Source organism: Hydra vulgaris, chromosome 02 (assembly GCF_038396675.1).
Source record: "Hydra vulgaris chromosome 02, alternate assembly HydraT2T_AEP".
NCBI lineage: Eukaryota > Metazoa > Cnidaria > Hydrozoa > Anthoathecata > Hydridae > Hydra > Hydra vulgaris.
Window position 1 is genome coordinate 53694374 of NC_088921.1, and position 18705 is coordinate 53713078.

General features: G+C 26.7%; 1 protein-coding gene across 1 annotated transcript in view; it reads right to left on the reverse strand.

The window, feature by feature from the left end:
- Window positions 1-1834: 1834 nt before the first annotated feature.
- LOC101237052 (protocadherin Fat 4) overlaps window positions 1835-18705 on the reverse strand; it is a 48136-nt gene continuing 31265 nt past the window's right edge. The window contains exons 7-9 of the mRNA XM_065791374.1: window positions 12739-12818; window positions 12174-12491; window positions 1835-1966 (exon numbers count right to left, since the gene is read on the reverse strand). Coding sequence (XP_065647446.1) covers window positions 1932-1966; window positions 12174-12491; window positions 12739-12818 — 433 coding nt within the window. The 3' untranslated portion in view covers window positions 1835-1931. The remainder of the gene's footprint in view (window positions 1967-12173; window positions 12492-12738; window positions 12819-18705) is intronic.

The following is an 18705-nucleotide window of genomic DNA, read 5'->3' on the forward strand; positions in this document are numbered from 1 at the left end:
CATGCCGTTTGGTGGCCGAGTAACAGTTTAGTAAAAGGTGGCCGAATAACAGTTTAGTAAATTCTTATTTATTTAAAAGTTCAAAACTTCAATAGTTACAATTTTTTATCGCTGTCATAAACATTCTAATCATTCTTAGAATGAATTGAGTTTTTGTGCTCAAACAATGCTCAAAATTTTCGCGAACACCACTAACGCGCTTATTTGTTTTCCTCTTTATTGAAATTATTTTAAGATAACGAAGTAAAAAATTGCTTTTAGTTCGTCTAATATAATACAATTTTTCGTTAAATAAATTGCATTTAGAACATAAGAACTTCTTACACTGAGGCCTCAATGTAGGAATCCCATTTTTAAAAAAAGAAATACTTCTAGTTGGCTAGGAATGATGCGAACAATCTGAAGTAATGTTACAATGAACATGGTTGCAAGGTTCTAAGTTTTCTTCTGAAGACTAGCAGTTTCATAAAAGTTAAAAAAAAGAAAAGAGATTCAAAGTTATTAATTACAGCCATAATTAATACTTAGTAAATATTAAAAGAATAAATAAAAATATTAAAGTTTTTTTTAAGAATGCTTAGCTATTCATTTAAAAAAATTGTTTTTGGACTTGATTTTTTTAAGATAAACAGTTTTACTCATGCTGTACCATTACATTTTCATCATCCAAAGGCTATGTTAACTAAGGTATACATGAAATCTTTGTTAACTTAGGTATACATGCCTTTCAGATGGTTCGATTTTTTTTTGATATTTTGTCGTTGCATTTTTTTTCAACTCAGTGCGTTGAGCACGCTCAATTTCAAATCTTTTTAAATCCAGGTTTTTGAGAGAAGAATGTTTGTAATTTTTATTCAGTATATCCCATGATTTTTTTTTTTTTTAATGAATTCCATTGATTCGTAGATTGTTTCTTTCTAGATCTATCTTTTAAAATTCGTTGTTTTTCTTTCACAACTTATTCTGGTATGTTCTATTTTTTTATTTTATTTAAAAATTTATTGATTAGATAAAAAACCATTAACGTCAGAAAAAACAACAAACTCATCCATTTAGCAGAGAGAGCGCACTTAATTAAAAACCGCAGAGGTTTTTTAGTATTTTTTATTGCTTTAATAATATTTTTTGATCACCAAGACGATATAGATTAATAACACTACTAAGATCGTGAAGTACTTTACGTTTTTGTTTGCATTTTCTCTACTACTATATTAGTAAAGAAAATACCTATACTATTTATACATATTACTATAAATATTTTTAAGAGAATACATTCTCACAGAAACATTTCGTTAACATTGTAAACCGTTTTTAATAGAAAAATTCTGGAATAAAAAATAATACCAGTACTATACTGTATCGTAAAAGTTAAAAGAAGGTTGGGTAATAGAGTGGGGTAATTTAGTGGGTTAAGTTAAAAAAATGAAACCTAATTAAGAATTATTTTTCAGAAAAAAATATTTTGTGCTTAAAAATGATTTTTTAGGCACTAAACTTTTAAAATGGAATCAAGTTACGAAATAGCTTATTATACATCATAATAACTTATGATCATTTTTTGAAAGATTTCTCTAAAATAAGATCTTATTTTTTAAATTTACATTCTTTTTTACTTTTACAAGCCCGCTACACCCCATATGAAATTGACATATTTAAAAACGATAGATTATTTATTTAATAACGAAGGTTTAATAATAACGATAGAAGTTAAATTTGAATTATTTATAATTATTAATAAATTTAATATTTATTAATGTTTATAATTTTGTTATGTGTTTTCTCTATAATACAAATATTAAAAATATGAATAAAATAATTAAACAAAAACTTTAAATTTTAAAATAAATAAGATATTTATAAAAATGAATTAACAAGCAAACTTTTGGTTGAAAAATTATCCACATATTGCGATATTTTTTTTTGTTTATTCATTATTCGTCTTCAAACCGTGAAGCATCAAAAGTATCTAAACACAATATATATATATATATATATATATATATATATATATATATATATATATATATATATATATATATATATATATATAAATATATATATATATATATATATATATATATATATATATATATATAAATATATATATATATATATATATATATATATATATATATATATATATATATATATATATATATAAGTTAGTAAAAAACACTTATCTAACTTTTTTCTTCTTCTCGTTTTTTACTAATTTATTATTGCTCTGTTCTTTAAGAACATTGAGCACTCTATTTGTAAAATACACTAACATAATTTACATATATATATATATATACATATGTATATGTATATATATATATATATATATATATATATATATATATATATATATATATAAATATATATACATATGTATATATATATACATATATACATACATATGCATATGTATATATATATATACATAAATATGTATATGTATATATATACATATATATATATAGATACATACATACATAAATATATACATACATACATAAATACATACATACATACATACATACATTCATACATACATACATACATACATACATACATACATACATACATACATACATACATACTAGGGTGTCCCAAAATTTCAAAAACATTTGAATTTCAACTTACTTGTAGTTTTTTCCCATTGTCCTTTACCCTACATACATACATGCATACATACATGCATGCATTCATACATACATACATACATACATACATACATGCATGCATGCGTTCATACATACATACATACATACATACATACATACATACATACATACATACATACATACATACATACATTCATACATACATACATACATACATACATACATACATGCATGCATTCATACATACATACATACATACATACATACATACATACATACATACATACATACATACATACATACATACATTCATACATACATACATACATGCATACTAGGGTGTCCCAAAATTTCCAAAACATTTGAATTTCAACTTACTTGTAGTTTTTTCCCATTCTCCTTTACCTAGAAGTCCAAAAATCACAAAAAAAATGTTTGCATCTGCATTAAAACAGATAGATGTAAATATTGGTTTTTGACAGAAATCGAGCAAATAATATATAGTGGAAAAAATCTTTATTTAACAAGTAATTCATACTTTAAGTTTTTTCTCCTTTTTGAGCTTTTTTCTGTTATCTCTTGCAACTAGCATTACATTTTGCTTCATTTCCTCAGATTTGTGTGAGTTCACAAAATCTTAAATTAACCGAACATTTCGCTCTGCACAATCATTGACGCACATACTGTTTTTCGCAAATGATATGAAACTTTCAAGACTAGGGGTGTTTTTGTCCTCAATCCCACTCTCCACTTCAGTGGTGTCTATGTCTGCAACCTTCAATAGAATCCAACTCTGAGGCCCAACAAGATCAAACAGCTCAGTTAATTCTTGTATTGTTGGAAGTTGGGGTTTGCCGACCTTGAATTTATTTGGCACATCAAACTCCAACAGTCTATTCAATATCTTTACCTTTACTTAATAGTTCAGCATCAGCAAAAGCCAATAAAACCAGCTCCTCAACAAGATACCATGTGTGTCTTTGCATACTTTTGAGTAGAGCATGTCCCAGCTCTGGATATTGCTCTTTAATATGAAACACTTCTTTAAAAGCATTAAGATCATTGTTTGGAGCATTGTTAGTAAGATATGCTTTCAAAAACCATGGAGTATAGCAGATTGCAACAAAGAAAGAAAGCAGTTTCCATCATGATTTTCTCTTCTTCATTCATGACTTCAGATATCTTTGAAGTCATTGTGAGTTTAAGAAGAGACAATGCATCTGCCATGAATCTTGCTTCATGGCAGGCTCCTGGTTGGTGAAGAGAGAAGTTAGGAGCTTCTCCACCCAGGTAAAATACCACTAACTCACACAGCTCCTTGTAATCACCTCTAAGTACCCAACGTAATAGCTTGCTCTCCAAACTCTAGGGCTACTCTGGCTGTGGTAAGTAGAGGAGAACCAAGTTCTAGTTTACTCCAATCAAATTTCACTAAATCATATATATTCGGAGATTCTTTAACATCTTGCCATCATTTTTGCAGTCTTGTGTACAAACCTCTTCTTGGACCCTTTATTTTATCACCTTTCAAAGCCTCCATAAAGTGTGAAATATGGACTTCCAATATATGCCTCCTGCACATAAACCATAAAGTGAAACATCTAGGCTGGAGATAAGAATGGCAACAGCTCCAGAAAATATCCCAGTATTTGATGGTGTAGTTTCACAACATATAGCATAAATTTGATCTGTAATACCATAGTATCCATGCATGTTAAGGATAACTTCAACTTGATCACAACTTTTGTAGCTCTTGGCTTGAACCACTCCCAAGAGTATGTCATCTGTACTTTTTATGTCAAGGGAAGTGACACTTACAGCTATTCTTTCAACTGTGACAGTTATGCTCAGCTGTTCTTCTATCTGCTTCACTTGTTTTCCATCAAAATGAAGACTAAGTCTCTTTTCTTTCAATGCGTCAAATATGTCTTGCCTTATCTGATCACCTAATCCTTCAATTTGTTCAAACCTTTTTCTATGAACTGTGCTCTATGAACTGTGCTCTATCTTTTTTTATGAACTATGTGCTCCTTGATAAGTTGATTTCATCCAGATTCACACCACGTTTTTTATATATAGCTGCTACTATTGAAGTTTGAGGTCTTATGCCAACATTATATCTTGCAGCAGCTGCATTTGTGCATTCTATCAGTTCTTCAGGACTGATATGTATGAAAACCTTTGGGTTTAGATTTATGTCGGATATTTTCCTTATCAGAATCTTCTTCAGAGGATGGTTCATTATCAGGTTCAGGGTGAGAATTTTCATACTCAAAGAAATTTATCTGTTCATGCATTTCTGCTGGAGCAAAGTATGTATTGATTTTCTGTTTCTCTGTTTCTTTTATCCTCAACAGTCTCTGATATCTTTGTTCTTTGTTAATCATGGCTTTTTGATAGTTTTTGTCAAATTCTTCTGAAATATATTGTTTCCTTTCACCCTTTTGGTCTTTGTAGAAAAGCAAATCCTCATCTTTTGCATTCTTAGAATGAAGACGGTCAGAAGCAATCTTATCCTCAATATTAGGAATAGAAATATCAAAGAGACAGTTACTTTCCTCAATAAAATCCAATTGCATCTTTTCAAATGTATCTTGACTTGAATCCCAGTTTAAACTGCGTAATTTTCGCATCTTTTTATACTTCTGATCTAGCTTTAGAATCTTTTGACTTATAGAAGCTCCCTTCAATATAAAATCACCAAAACCAGCTTTTTTCCAGATTTCTATTACAGATGAAGAAATGCATCTTTTACTTGTTGTAGAACAAAGTACATCTCTACAAAGTAAATCAAACCCTACATGAGCTTGTGGACATGCAATCAGTTGCTTGGTTGGTTTGAATCTTGCAGATCTAAAATAAACAAAAAACTTGATCTAGATTTTTAAAAGGCAAACATGAGAAAACTCAATTCTTGTGTTATTCTGTCACCTTGTTGACCAGACATACCCCAAATGTCTCAACACACTGCCAACACTTGGAAGTTGATTCTACGGAAGCTCATTCAGTTGGTATTTAAGAAGGTAAATCAGCTTTCTTGGGTTAGTCTGTATAGAATTCTTCCTCTTTTCTCCACTTGCTTTTCTTTTACACTTAATTCTTCCCATTTTATCAAAATCGTATTTAATAATAGAAATTAAATAAGGTTAGTAAATATTATTTCACAGTAATGAAATTTGAAAAAAATATAACACAAATCTTAAACAAAAAACTATAAGAACAAAGACAGCTCTAATATAAAATCTCAGCATGCATATTGCAAACTGCGTACACTCGTACTGTAAACTGCATACACTTGTACTATAAACTGTGTACACTTGTATGTGTTGTGTATACAGTAAATACTGAATACCTACTCCAATAAGCACAAGAAAATATTAAATGTAATGATCACAAGCTTTCTTACTAGGAGTAATATGCATATTGCAACAACAATTAGAATTTTTCAAATATTTATTAAATTTTCAAATTTTTCAATTTTTACATCTATCACTTTGTAAAGTGTAAAATTAAATTTTTTTATATTTTTAGAATCAGAACATCAAGTAGAATGGGAAAAAACACCAAGTAAAATTTTTGGACATCCTAATACATACTTACATACATACATACATACATACATACATACATACATACATACATACATACATACATACATACATGCATACATACATGCATGTATGTACCAGAGGTGGAAAAAGTAACAAAATTTTGTAAAATTACTTGAGTGAAATTAAGCGCAAGTAAACGTTGCCGATTGAAAAGTTTACTCAAGTATAATAATTATTAAAAAAATCTTTTTTTAAAAAATACAACTTTTCTTCAATTGGAGAAAATAATTTTTTCTTTAGATTTGACTAATTTGAGCTTAATTTTATAAAACTGCTCCTTAGAAATACTAAAATGTTTACATCTTCTAAATTTTTTACAACACAAGAACACTGAAAAGGTGGGGCACACGTTAGCTGAAGAAAAAATCAAATAAATTAGGATGATAATGAAGGTAAAATAATTTATAAAAAAAAGCACTTCTTGTTAACAACTTAGCGTTAATTTTATTGTCAATACATTTTCAACTTTAATTTAAAATCATAAAGTCATTTTAAAATTAGGCAAACAATTTTATCAGTTTTATAAGTTCTTTAATAGTTCATCAATTTCAGCAACTGTTTTTCAATTATATTGAATAAAACAGGGTAGAAAGAAATTGAGAATGTAATGAAACAGTAATGACATTTATTATTCTTTTAAATATTGAAATATTACAATTTGAAACTATTTTTCGATTATTTTGGAGAGAATCTTTATCTGAATTAGATGATGTAAAATTTTAATAAAAATAATTTTATTTAAAAAACTGATTACATTTTTGTTTGAATAACTTTTTTTTTTTTTTTTGAAAAATGGACATCAAACTTTAGGAAGTAAAACTTTCTATCAGTAAACTTAAAACATTACCTTACATTCCGTCAAGAAGGTTTTTTCATAATTAAATTTCCAGTAAAATGTTAAGTTTAAAACAGAAACAGTAAAATATGGGGTTGAAAAAACTACTCAATTGCAACTTAGTAAATAAGACTTTTGTTAATTAATGTCTAAACTGGCAAATAAAACTCTAAAAATTCTTCGTATAAATATCAATTAATCAATTATTATCAAATCTATTCTAATATAAAGCTTTTTGCATACAAGAAATAGTAGCAAAAATACTTCAACACACTGCAAATTGAATTCAACGAATCAGTTATTAACGAAAACATTTCATGTCATTTGTTGAATTTTTATGAAAATGGCTTCTCTGGTGATCAAGGCAAGTAATACATAGTTTGTAGGTATGGTGCTAAATGACAATTGGAATTAGTCGTCAATAATGAAAAAACTCATTATACAGTTAGAAATTGAATTAATGCTGTTGATAATTGTCTCGTGTCATGATGGTATTTATTGCGATGTCAAAAAAGTTCATCAATTGACATCAACACCTAGCATCAGCCCCAACACCAACTTCAAAATTAACTAGCCTACAAACTTCAACCTACAACCAACCTTCAATACTGTAGTAAATCCGGTTATTCAAAAGGAAATTAAAAAAAAATGTTTAAAAACAGTTACAATTGGTCCAATCACTTGCCGCTTTAAAAATGTTGATGTGCAAAACGGACTGTCTCAATAAACTAGAAACACTGAAGAGATTGAAAGATGTTAACATCAAAAAAGCAACGAAAAAAGCTAGGAAACAAAGTAAACTTAACTTTGATGATGAGCAACAAATAAGCCAAGCAACAACTGTGACTCCAACAACAATAGAAGCAAACCAAGCATAAACAGAGCTATAAAGAGTCAAAGTAAAATTCAACAAGTATGAAAATTCAAAATGCAAGGTTTGTTCTTATCTCGCTGTTAATGCTAATAGCAACAGCTGTGTGTTTCCTCGATATGTTTTCCAGAATCAAGAATTTTTGGTCATAAACCAAACTTCCTCAAGTCAAATTTGAAAATAAACAGAACATTCAAGTAATGGTTGAGACACACAGACTATATCAATATTGCCTGAAAGTTCATTTTTACAAAAAAGAGCACCAAACTGAGAGCTGAATCTGAATTTTTGAATTTTCTAAAGAAAATTCATATGCTGGGACTGGGGATTTAGAGCACCAAATATCTTAAGAAATTACAAAAGGAAATAAGTAAATGAACCTTTCATTTTAATTGTGGGCATAGGTAGGAGCTCAAAAACTTGAATGGTAATCCTTATAGTAACATAAGAAAATAGAATTATAGAAACATGCCTTGGATAAGAAAATAGCATTATAAAAAATGAAGAACACAAGTGGAGAAAACCATCAGCAGTAAGCCTAAAAAATTAAAATAAAAAGTACATTACAGTTTTACATTTTTTCATTACCAGTTTATGTTCTTCATGCAGTATTAACATAGAGATAGCGAGGTTTACTTCTAAAGAAAGCTTCCTCTGTACCAATATTAAGCCATAAAGAAATATTTACCAGCACATAAAAGAAACATAGTTAATTGATTAACTAATGTCTTAAATAATTGATTAAATAATTGATGTCTACAAGCCATTAAAATTAATATGTCATTAAAAAGATTTACTTAGATTTAAAGAAAATTTTGGAAGCATTGTGCATGAGGTTTTGGTAAAGTTTAGATTGATTTTATTAACTAATTTATTTCACAAAAATCAACCTTAAAACCAATCTCCATAAGATTTATGAAGAAAAAAAAAAGAAAAAAAGGAAGGGCTAGATTGCTAAGATTTGGTCGAGCCTATCGAATCTAATAAAGAAATAATTAAAAACTCAAACAGAAATAATTAAGTTTAACTGCGAGAATTGGTCTTGATCCAAAAAGTATGCTTCTAAATATTTTGATATAAAAGAATTAAAAATTGAAGAAAATAAAAAAAAAAAATACCTGAAACAACATTTAAAAAAAGTGAAGGATCATTAGTTTACAAAGAAAATGGAAGAAAAACATGTGTATATATATATATATATATATATATATATATATATATATATATATATATATATATATATATATATATATATATATATATATATATTTATATATATATATATATTTATATTAGCGAAAAATAAAAAAAAATTACATAACTATTAGAAAAAAAAATTAAATAATTATTAACAAAAAAGACTGCATAAATATTAGCAAAAACCAGCAAATGCAAAAACTCTTTAAAATAACTGAAAATCTAATTATTTTTTTTTAATTTGTTTTCTATAACCAAATGGGATGTTACATCAGAGTCATCTGAAACTCATGCAGTTTGTATTTGTACCAATTTGTAGCCAACTAAATCTTATAATAAAATTAGCATAACTTTATTATAAAATGCAATGAAATTTAAATTAACATATAAACAATTGATTTCTAAGCTTGTATGCAACATAAATAAATGAAACATAAACAATGAAATTCATAATTAATAGATGCCAATAATGCTGTGGAGTAAACGCTTTAAAAGATTTAAAACTACTTGATACTGATAATATTAAAGAAACTTGTTAAACCAACAAAAACTACTGTTATAACTGAACGATTCATGCAATCAACAACAATTGATGATTATAAAGTAATGTTACACACATACAGTGGAAACGTCAATTGGAACAAAAATCTTTCTACTTTATTTCAAAGAACAATAACTGTGACAATAGCTTTGTTCTCTTAGACGCTTAATAAATTGGGTGGTGAGGGTAGAAACAAAAGGTGGGGTGGGAATTTTAGTCCAGATATGATGAACAAGGTGGGGATGGGGGGTGGGGGAGGTATTGGTCTTAGTTAATGAGTGGGTGGAAATTTTTTACAGAACACGAATAAACATCTTAATTTTAGTGTGGCTGTTTCAATATAATTCAATAGGATTTATTATGCCTATATAAGTTTTATACTATGGTGAGAAATAGACAAAAACCTAAATTTTGTCAAATCAAAATTTACGAGATTTTTCAAGGGTTGGCAATTTTTCCACTAAAATTTTTTATTTCTTATTAGTGACTGATATATATTTTTCTGATTTTTTTTTTTAAGTTTTAAAATGGGTCTTAATTTTTTTTTTCTTAGGAGTCCCAAGAAGTCCTTAGGCTCTCAGAGCACAAGGACTTCTTGAGCAGATGCGGATGAGCATTTAAATGGAAGTTCATGACTCCTTCCTAACCAATGTTGCAAAACTTGTCCAGAGTTGGGGTTTGAACCTGGGGTTTGTTTCTGAGGCAAGTGCGCTACCACAGCGCCACAGCTGCTTAATAAGCATGGGTGGGAAAAATTTTCAAAAACTAATAAACGTTAGGAAAGGTTGTACAAAGAATGTCAAGTCATGTTAGTTTAGAAAGACCTTTAAGTAATCAAATATCAAATTTCATTAAATCATTTTTAACAATATTGAAGTATTAAAGTTGACTGTTTATAAAAATGGAAAAAATTTTCTTTTAAAAAGTGGGAAAATACTTGGTACAAAAAGTTTTCATCACTTTAGCCCAAAACTTATACTTAGCCTTAACATTTTATATGACATTATATTATATTATATTAACATTTTATACAACGCTTTATACTTTAAAGTTTTTTTTAAATAATGCAAAATTAGGACAAAAACATCAAAAGCATGAATTCATTGAATTGAATTGTGTATATTTTATGTGAGAAAACTAAAAAAAAATTTAGAGATTTTTAAAAATATTTTCTTTTTTGTTTCAGTTGAGAACCACAAATAATTTTAAAAAATACTAAAGTATCATCACAATGAAAGTCAAAATTATTTATGGTGTAAAATTGTATCATCACAATGAAAGTCAAAATTATTTATGGTGTAAAAGTCAAAATTATTTATGGTGTAAAATTGTCTAATTTAAAATTAAGATTCCATCTAGCAAATATAAATTAATAGCATTGAAATCTATCAGATAACTCCTTGATTTTTTATTCCGAACATGGTCATAATCCAAAACATTTTCTTGTGAATGATCAATGATTGCAATTTATAATATTATGCTATTTGGCAAAAATAATTATGCCTAATAGTTTTATGTTTTCATTATGTTTAATTGTTATTGTTTTTGTTTTGTCTGTGACATCAGAACTTGCTGTTTTTTATTTTGGCAATTTCTTGAAAATACCAATTTATAAGAATATGGCTGATAATTGCCAACAAGTATGAAGCTTAGTATATAAAGCAGTAATTGGGTGAGTCAGTGAGCATCTGTTTAAGCATACTGTGATATCCATTAATATATATACAAGATATTTTTTAAAGTCTGTTTTACTACTTTCATAAGCAGTGAGTTCCATAAATTTGCAGACTTTGCAAATTTACAAACTATAAAAAAAATTTATGCTGTTCTTAATTTTTTGTTGTTTCTCTTTTTTAGTATTTTTGTATTATTTAAAACAGTGACTTTTAGCTTGATCTTGAAGAGCTGTTCTGTTGTGTTCTGTTTTATCATATTCATACTTTTACTGATTATCAATTTTCTTTTTTTTTTTTGCTCTTTATTTATTTAACTCACCTTGATGATGCACTCATTCAACAAATTCACTTTTTATATACAGCCAACACTCTGGAGAATAAAGGTGACAGTGGTTTAAGTAATTATCAGTCTTATTTTGCTTACAACCTGTTTCAACTTGACCTAATTTTTTCAAGTTAACAATCTTTTCAACCAAACAAATTAATTGAAATGCTTTGTCACATAATTTAGTCAAAATTTATTACTCTAAAATTTTTATATTTTTTAATTCTGTAAGATTATTTAATCTTGCAGAGGTACAAAGACATCATTGTTTTAAAAGTTGCCAGAGACTAGTGAAAATATAATGCATAAAATTTTATAGAAAAGTACTTGAAATAGTAAATTTAAACCCTTAATTTTATAGATCATTAAAAAAAGTCAGGTTCAACATTCGCAAAATTTTCTATTTCAACTTTTATCAATTTTTTTATAGATACAAAACTAATAGTAAAAAAAAATTATACTATAATAAAAAATCAAAATTAAATGCTTAAAAATATTTTTTTAATACCTTGCGAATCTTCGGAAAAAGTTGATTCTTCACCAACATCATTTAAATTCAAATCATTAAGATCTGTTAAGTCTGAATCGTTAGGATCAGTTAAATCTGAATCCAAGTTAGTGTAGACAACCTCTGAACAATCTATAGTACTCTGACTTCTACTTGAGTCAATATCACTACAGCTTGTTTGAGAAGAAAGATCATATATATTTTGATTTGATATGTTTGATTCAATTGAAGTATTAGTTTGAGAAGTAAAACCATGTATGCTTGATTCAGTCATAGTGTTAGAATTATAGTAAAAAGTCTCAAATTTTGATTCAGGTTCTAAAATTCAGATTGTTAGTTTTATTATAGCAAAAACATTTGAATTTGTAAACCAAACAAAATTAGTTAAAAGCTGCAACAAACAACAAGAAAAACATATTTATATATAACATATTGTATATTTAAAAAAAAAAATGCATTAAAATATGAAAAATAATAACATTTAATGTTTTAACTTAAGGTTTTTTCAGTTTAACAAAAAAATAGTCAATTAAATAGTTGAATAGTTTTAAGTTTCTCCTCATACCTGAATCTCCAGTTTGGATACTTGACATGCTGCCATGAATATTTGGTTGCGTAATAAAATTTGGTTGTGTAATTGAAAAACTAAATGAATTAGATTAAATTATTTAAAAAAAAAATTATAGTTGAATTAAGAATAGAAAAATCACAACTACTTATTTAAATAAATAATAATAATTAATAATAAAGAAATTATTAATTATAAAGAAATATACCAAAAACATATTTATCTATATTATAAGGAAAAGATAAAAATAATACTAAAATACCTAAGAAAACCAAAATTTTTATTTTAAATTATTTTTGAATTCATAAAAGTTTTTTTATTGTAATGGTATTTGTATTTTCACTTTTTTTTAAAATATGATGATGAAAGTATTTGCTTTTTTTAATCAATATACAAAACATAAAAATAATTTTTTTTTTAAACAAATTTTTTTAAGCTACTTTTTTTAACCCTTAAACTATAATTTTTTGGACTTGATTTTCATTCTTGAAACTGAAATTTACCATAATCTCCAAAGAAGATCACATTTATTTAGCAGACCAGCAAACTAAAATTTAAGTCACTCCGCAAAATTGAGCATTTCAAAATTTAGTTTAACAAACAACATGTAAACAACAATTATATTTTAAATACACACTCTCCTATTAGTTAAGTACTATTTAAAGTTAAGTACTATTTAAATAGTTAAATATTATGAATATGATATGAATGATGATTTAAAGTTATTTATTATCAACTGTGTGTTTTACAAATTGAAAACTTTTTATATTGCTTTCTTATTAAATTTTAATACCTTTCAAAAACAAAAAAACAAAAAAAACAAAAAAAAACAAAATATATATATATATATACACTACCATCCATAATTATTTGAATGGTCATACTTTTCAATATAAGACATCAAAATTTTACATACTATTGGGAGAAAAACTTAAACCAAAATCTTTCTAAGTTATATGTTAACTTCTTATTGCATTTACAAAAAAATTAATTTAAAGTCCCATTAGATAAATTTATAATTTACTTTATTCACCTTAGCGTATTATTCACCTTAGCAACAATAACTGTCATACATATGCTTGGCATTCTATTTAATGACTTATCCAACTTGTCTAAGTCAATTTTATGCCACTAACTAATAAGTTTTTTCCACATTTTATGCGTTATTAGACATTAGTTTTTATTATTACTTTTAATTCAAATCTTATAGGAGTGAGATCATGTGATTGGGGAGACTAAATCATTCTATTCAATATTTGATCATTCTCGAACTCAGTCAAATAACTTATACCATGTTCTAAAGAGTATGTTTTGGTTTTAAGCTTTAATGTTTAATGTTTTGGTTTTTTAGTTTTAAGTCATTTTCTTCTAAAAAAAATAGTTTCCCATTAACTCAAATTTTCAAAGGTATAGCATGTCATTTTTACACATCTTTCAACAGATTATGTATGAGAGGGCTATTTTGTTACTTTCATTGGAGAGTTGATAAATTCTTTAACTGCTTCAGTTGATAAATTACATGTTAAAGGTGGATCAGTAATATCACTAAAGTTTATAAGTTCATACAAACAGGTTGCTTCCATAATGATGGATAGAGTCATTGAAACCTAAAAGATCTCCAAATTGAAGTGCGTCATTTCCAGCTCAACTAAATTCAACTATTTTATTAACTGCTTCTTTTCTCTTATCTTCAATTTGATTACAAAGCATACTTTACAAAACTGATTCAGGGTGAACATACCATGCTGATCATTTAAAAGTGAGTAAAGCAATGCCAATTACCTCCTGAGTTTGATTTTTTAGTAATTGCATCTGTTTAAGTAAGTTGATTTATCCTTCCACCCAGCATGAATTTACTATAATGTTCAAACAGTTAGGAACATACACACCTACTATGTACTCAGTAATCATTCTCAACCTATTTAAATGGTCACCTGTTAATCCATATTTAGACACTCAGATTCTTCAAAATCTTAAAGGCAGTAGTTAGCCATCTACTATGACAAAAATGACCAATTTCTAGTAATGCCAGTCTCTTAGGCAGAATTCCTATTTTAAGAGATGTTACAATCTGATATGCATAGCTCTGATCAGTGCTTAGAACTATGATAATGTCAAAACTGAGGTAGATAATTGAAAAGCTTTCACACACTTTTAATTCTTGGTTTCAAGGTTGGTAGCATCATTCAACATCTTACTCAGCGGTTCTGACCAATAATTGCTGGCTTTAGTAGGACCATTAAAAAACTTCCATTCAACTAAATAATTGGCAATTACCTCTCTAGATTTTTTTTAAATCTGATTCTTCAGGAACAAAATGGAATAGAAAATCTCCACCAGGTTCACTTCACACAGTATAATGTTCTTCTTTTATGAAACCTGGAAATTTTCTGCCATCAACATCAAAAAATAAATTTAGTTTCATCTTTTCTACCAGCAAAAAAGTACAACTTAAACCATTATTGTTTAGTTCATTTTGGAGTTTTGAGGTCAATTCTTTTACAGTTTTTTCTTGAGTTTGCTTAATATGTTATGGTCAATAATTAGGCAAGTGTTTCCTTTAGTGATAATTTTAGCATCAATAAGGGCAGCAGTTACTATTTCTGCAGATTCTCTTAAACCTGTATGACGCCTTAAGTATGCAAATGATATTTTTTTTGTTTTCAAAATATTAATTTTAGTTTTATCATTTGTATCTTCACAGACTGAGTCTCGGTATCTTGTATCTTGACAGACTTCACATGTCTGAGTCTCGGGAAAGTAAAAATCATTTTCTTGATTTATAATCTCCTGATCTGTTTTTTATTTTTTCATTTGTAAAACCTGATTTTCTATAGTCCTTAAATTTTTGTTTCCAAGTTTCAATATAATCAATTTGCAAGTCCAGTTATCAATTCTGAAGGAAAAAGTTGGAACTAAAGCTATCCTTTAAATAGAATTTTTCCACAATAACAAAATTCCTGGAATAACATCTTTTATAAGCTGATCAAAAGTATAGTTTCTGTAATCTTCTCCATTAATCTCCCTTGAATATAAACCATACTTGAGAATATCTCCATAAGTTGAGAGTTCTGATCGAAGAAACTCTGAACTTTTTCCAATTGAGTTACTAAGCTGATAAGCTGATTTACTTATGGTTTTGGTGGTATATGACATCTTTATAATAAATTAAAAAAAAAAACTTTAAAAAAATGTTTATGCTCTAATTTTTATTTTACTTTAACAACCAATAAAATAATTAGTATAATTAGAATAATTTAAACAAATAATTAGATGCTTTTTACTAATATAAAATTGTATGTAGATATGTTTTGTAGAATAAATATTATACAATTACACTTGTTTAAATACAGTTAAATGCATGTTTGTAGCAAGTCCTTAAATTTAAAGTCCTACTTTATGCATAATATCAAAACTTTTTAGCTATTTAGAAATATATTTCAAACGAAAGTATTTGAATGGTTTTTACTAATATTGTATGTAGATACGTTTTGTAGAATAAACTAATTTCATTTATATATACTTTTATTATATATTATGTTACAATATTCAAAATATAATTGTTGTTTACACATTGTTTGTTAAACTAAATTTTGAAATACATAATTTTGTAGACAGAGTTAAATTTTAGTTTGCTAAATGGTCTAGTATATGAATGCGAAGGCCAAAAAATTAATAATAAAGTAGCTTAAAACATTTTTTTTTTCGAAAAAAAAATTATTTTTATGCTTTGAATACTGCTTTACAACAACAACAGCAACAAAAACAACAACAAAAAATACTAGCCATCATCAAATTTTGAAAAAAAGTGAAAATCGACACACCCTAACAACCATTAAAGGTTTACAAGCTTCTTTTTCTCTTATTGACAATTAAACATTAATGAAAAATTTCAAAATGTAGAAACATTTATTTAAGAAAAGTCAATTATTTTATTTTTTTGGCACAACCCTAAAAAGCATAATTACTTAACATTATCAACAATAAATGTGTATCAAATTTTAGTTTGCTGGATGACTTTTTACATTTATTTTTTACACCATTGTGCTGAATGGATATGCAAATTGAATCACAATTGTTTGGTTTATAATAGTTGTTTCAAAATATTTATAATAAGTTATCAACTTTAATTGATGTAAACCAATTATAATAAATATAGTTATTTTATTTAGAAAAAAAAAAGTTCATAGTCATTGATCAAGTCCATCAAAATTTATATTAGAAATGCAATATCTTTTTTATAAAATATGACTTATTTAGTTTAAAAACTTTAAAACAATTTTGTAAACTAAAATAAACTGGCACATTACACTAAAGAAATTTTTGCACATCTGATCTTTACTAACATCAGATGTGCAAAAACCTAATAAATATTTTATTAAGATTTTTAATCATCATCATCATCATCATCATCATCACTACCATCATCTTCACATCATCATCATCATCATCATCATCATCATCATCATCATCATCATCATCATCATCATCATCATCATCATCATCATCATCATCATCATCATCATCATCATCATCATCATCATCATCATCATCATCATCATCATCATCATCATCATCATCATCATCATCTTAAAATATGTTATAATTTTGTATGATGTTTTCATGTTAAAGAATGTTGATAATTCTAAGAGATTATTTGTTAATGGTTCAAATTAAAATTGATTTAATTGTGCAATGTGCATGATCAAAAAAGTGACTTTTAATTTTTCCTTTAAATATATTGTAAATATCAAAGACAATCTATTTCTAATAAAAGGTATCACCTTCCCAAAAATCTATCTAAAGTAATGGATTTAGTAATTTTTTAGTCTTATTTTAAAGAATAAAAAGCTATAACAATTCTACAACTGGGGCTATTTCCAATAACTGGGAGTTATGATGCCGCAGAAACTAAAAAAATTGCCAACCAACATTTGAAAGAACTTATAATCACTTTCAAATAAAATATTGTTGATTTGAAAACAGCTGGAGCAGGCGTTATGTGTAAGTTTAGATATGATTGTCCTGCTCACCACAAGAGATTTTTTCTACAAGATAGCAAGAAACTGGATTTTTGTGAGAAAAAAAAAGTGGTGATGAAGTATATGATGATGAAATTACTTTTAGAATCAAGTTGGGTATTAACTTTAAAAAATTTGAAAATGACAAAAATTTGTGAAAAATTATGATAAGTCAAAAAATTTATTCATCAGCAAGATAACAATAAAGAAAGATTTATTATTCAAAAAAGTTATTCATCAGCCAATAAAAGAAAATTCTAAAAGTTTTCTTTAGATGGTTACTTACCAAAAATAGGATGTTATATATGTGAAACAAGAAACTAAAAAGAAGATCAGTTTAATAAGAGATATTAACAACAGATAAATTCTACTAAAACAATTATTGAAAGGTTTATCATGCTATATAATATATATTATGTGATTTATCATGCTATATAGCTGTATAAAAATCAGCCTGATTGAATTAAAAACTACTGACAGAATTCAAGAAAATAATTTGACTTCTCTTAAGATATACTAAAATTTATTAGCAGTTCTGTCTCCCTGACTACCCTTAAGGATAGGTTGGCAGTTTTGTCTCCTTTACTATAAATTTGTTAGGTTTTTTTAAATTTTTTATGTTTTAATGGGCATTATTAAATAATTCAAATAGTTAAATAATTGTTACTCAAATATTCAAATAGTCAAACAAGCAGTTCAATCAAACAAGCACAACAAAAGTAGTGCATATTTATATCTTGCTTTGTTGCTGTGTTTTTATTTGCATAACAGAAATAGAACATAAAAACATTTTAGATCAATCAACCTTAGGGATTCTAGCGTTTACTGAAGTCGATATTTCTTTTCTTTATTTATATTATCATTACTGTTCTACAGTATGAAAGAAATATAAAGTGATACAATCTTATATTGCAGCAAATTTGCCATAAATTGTCACTGACAG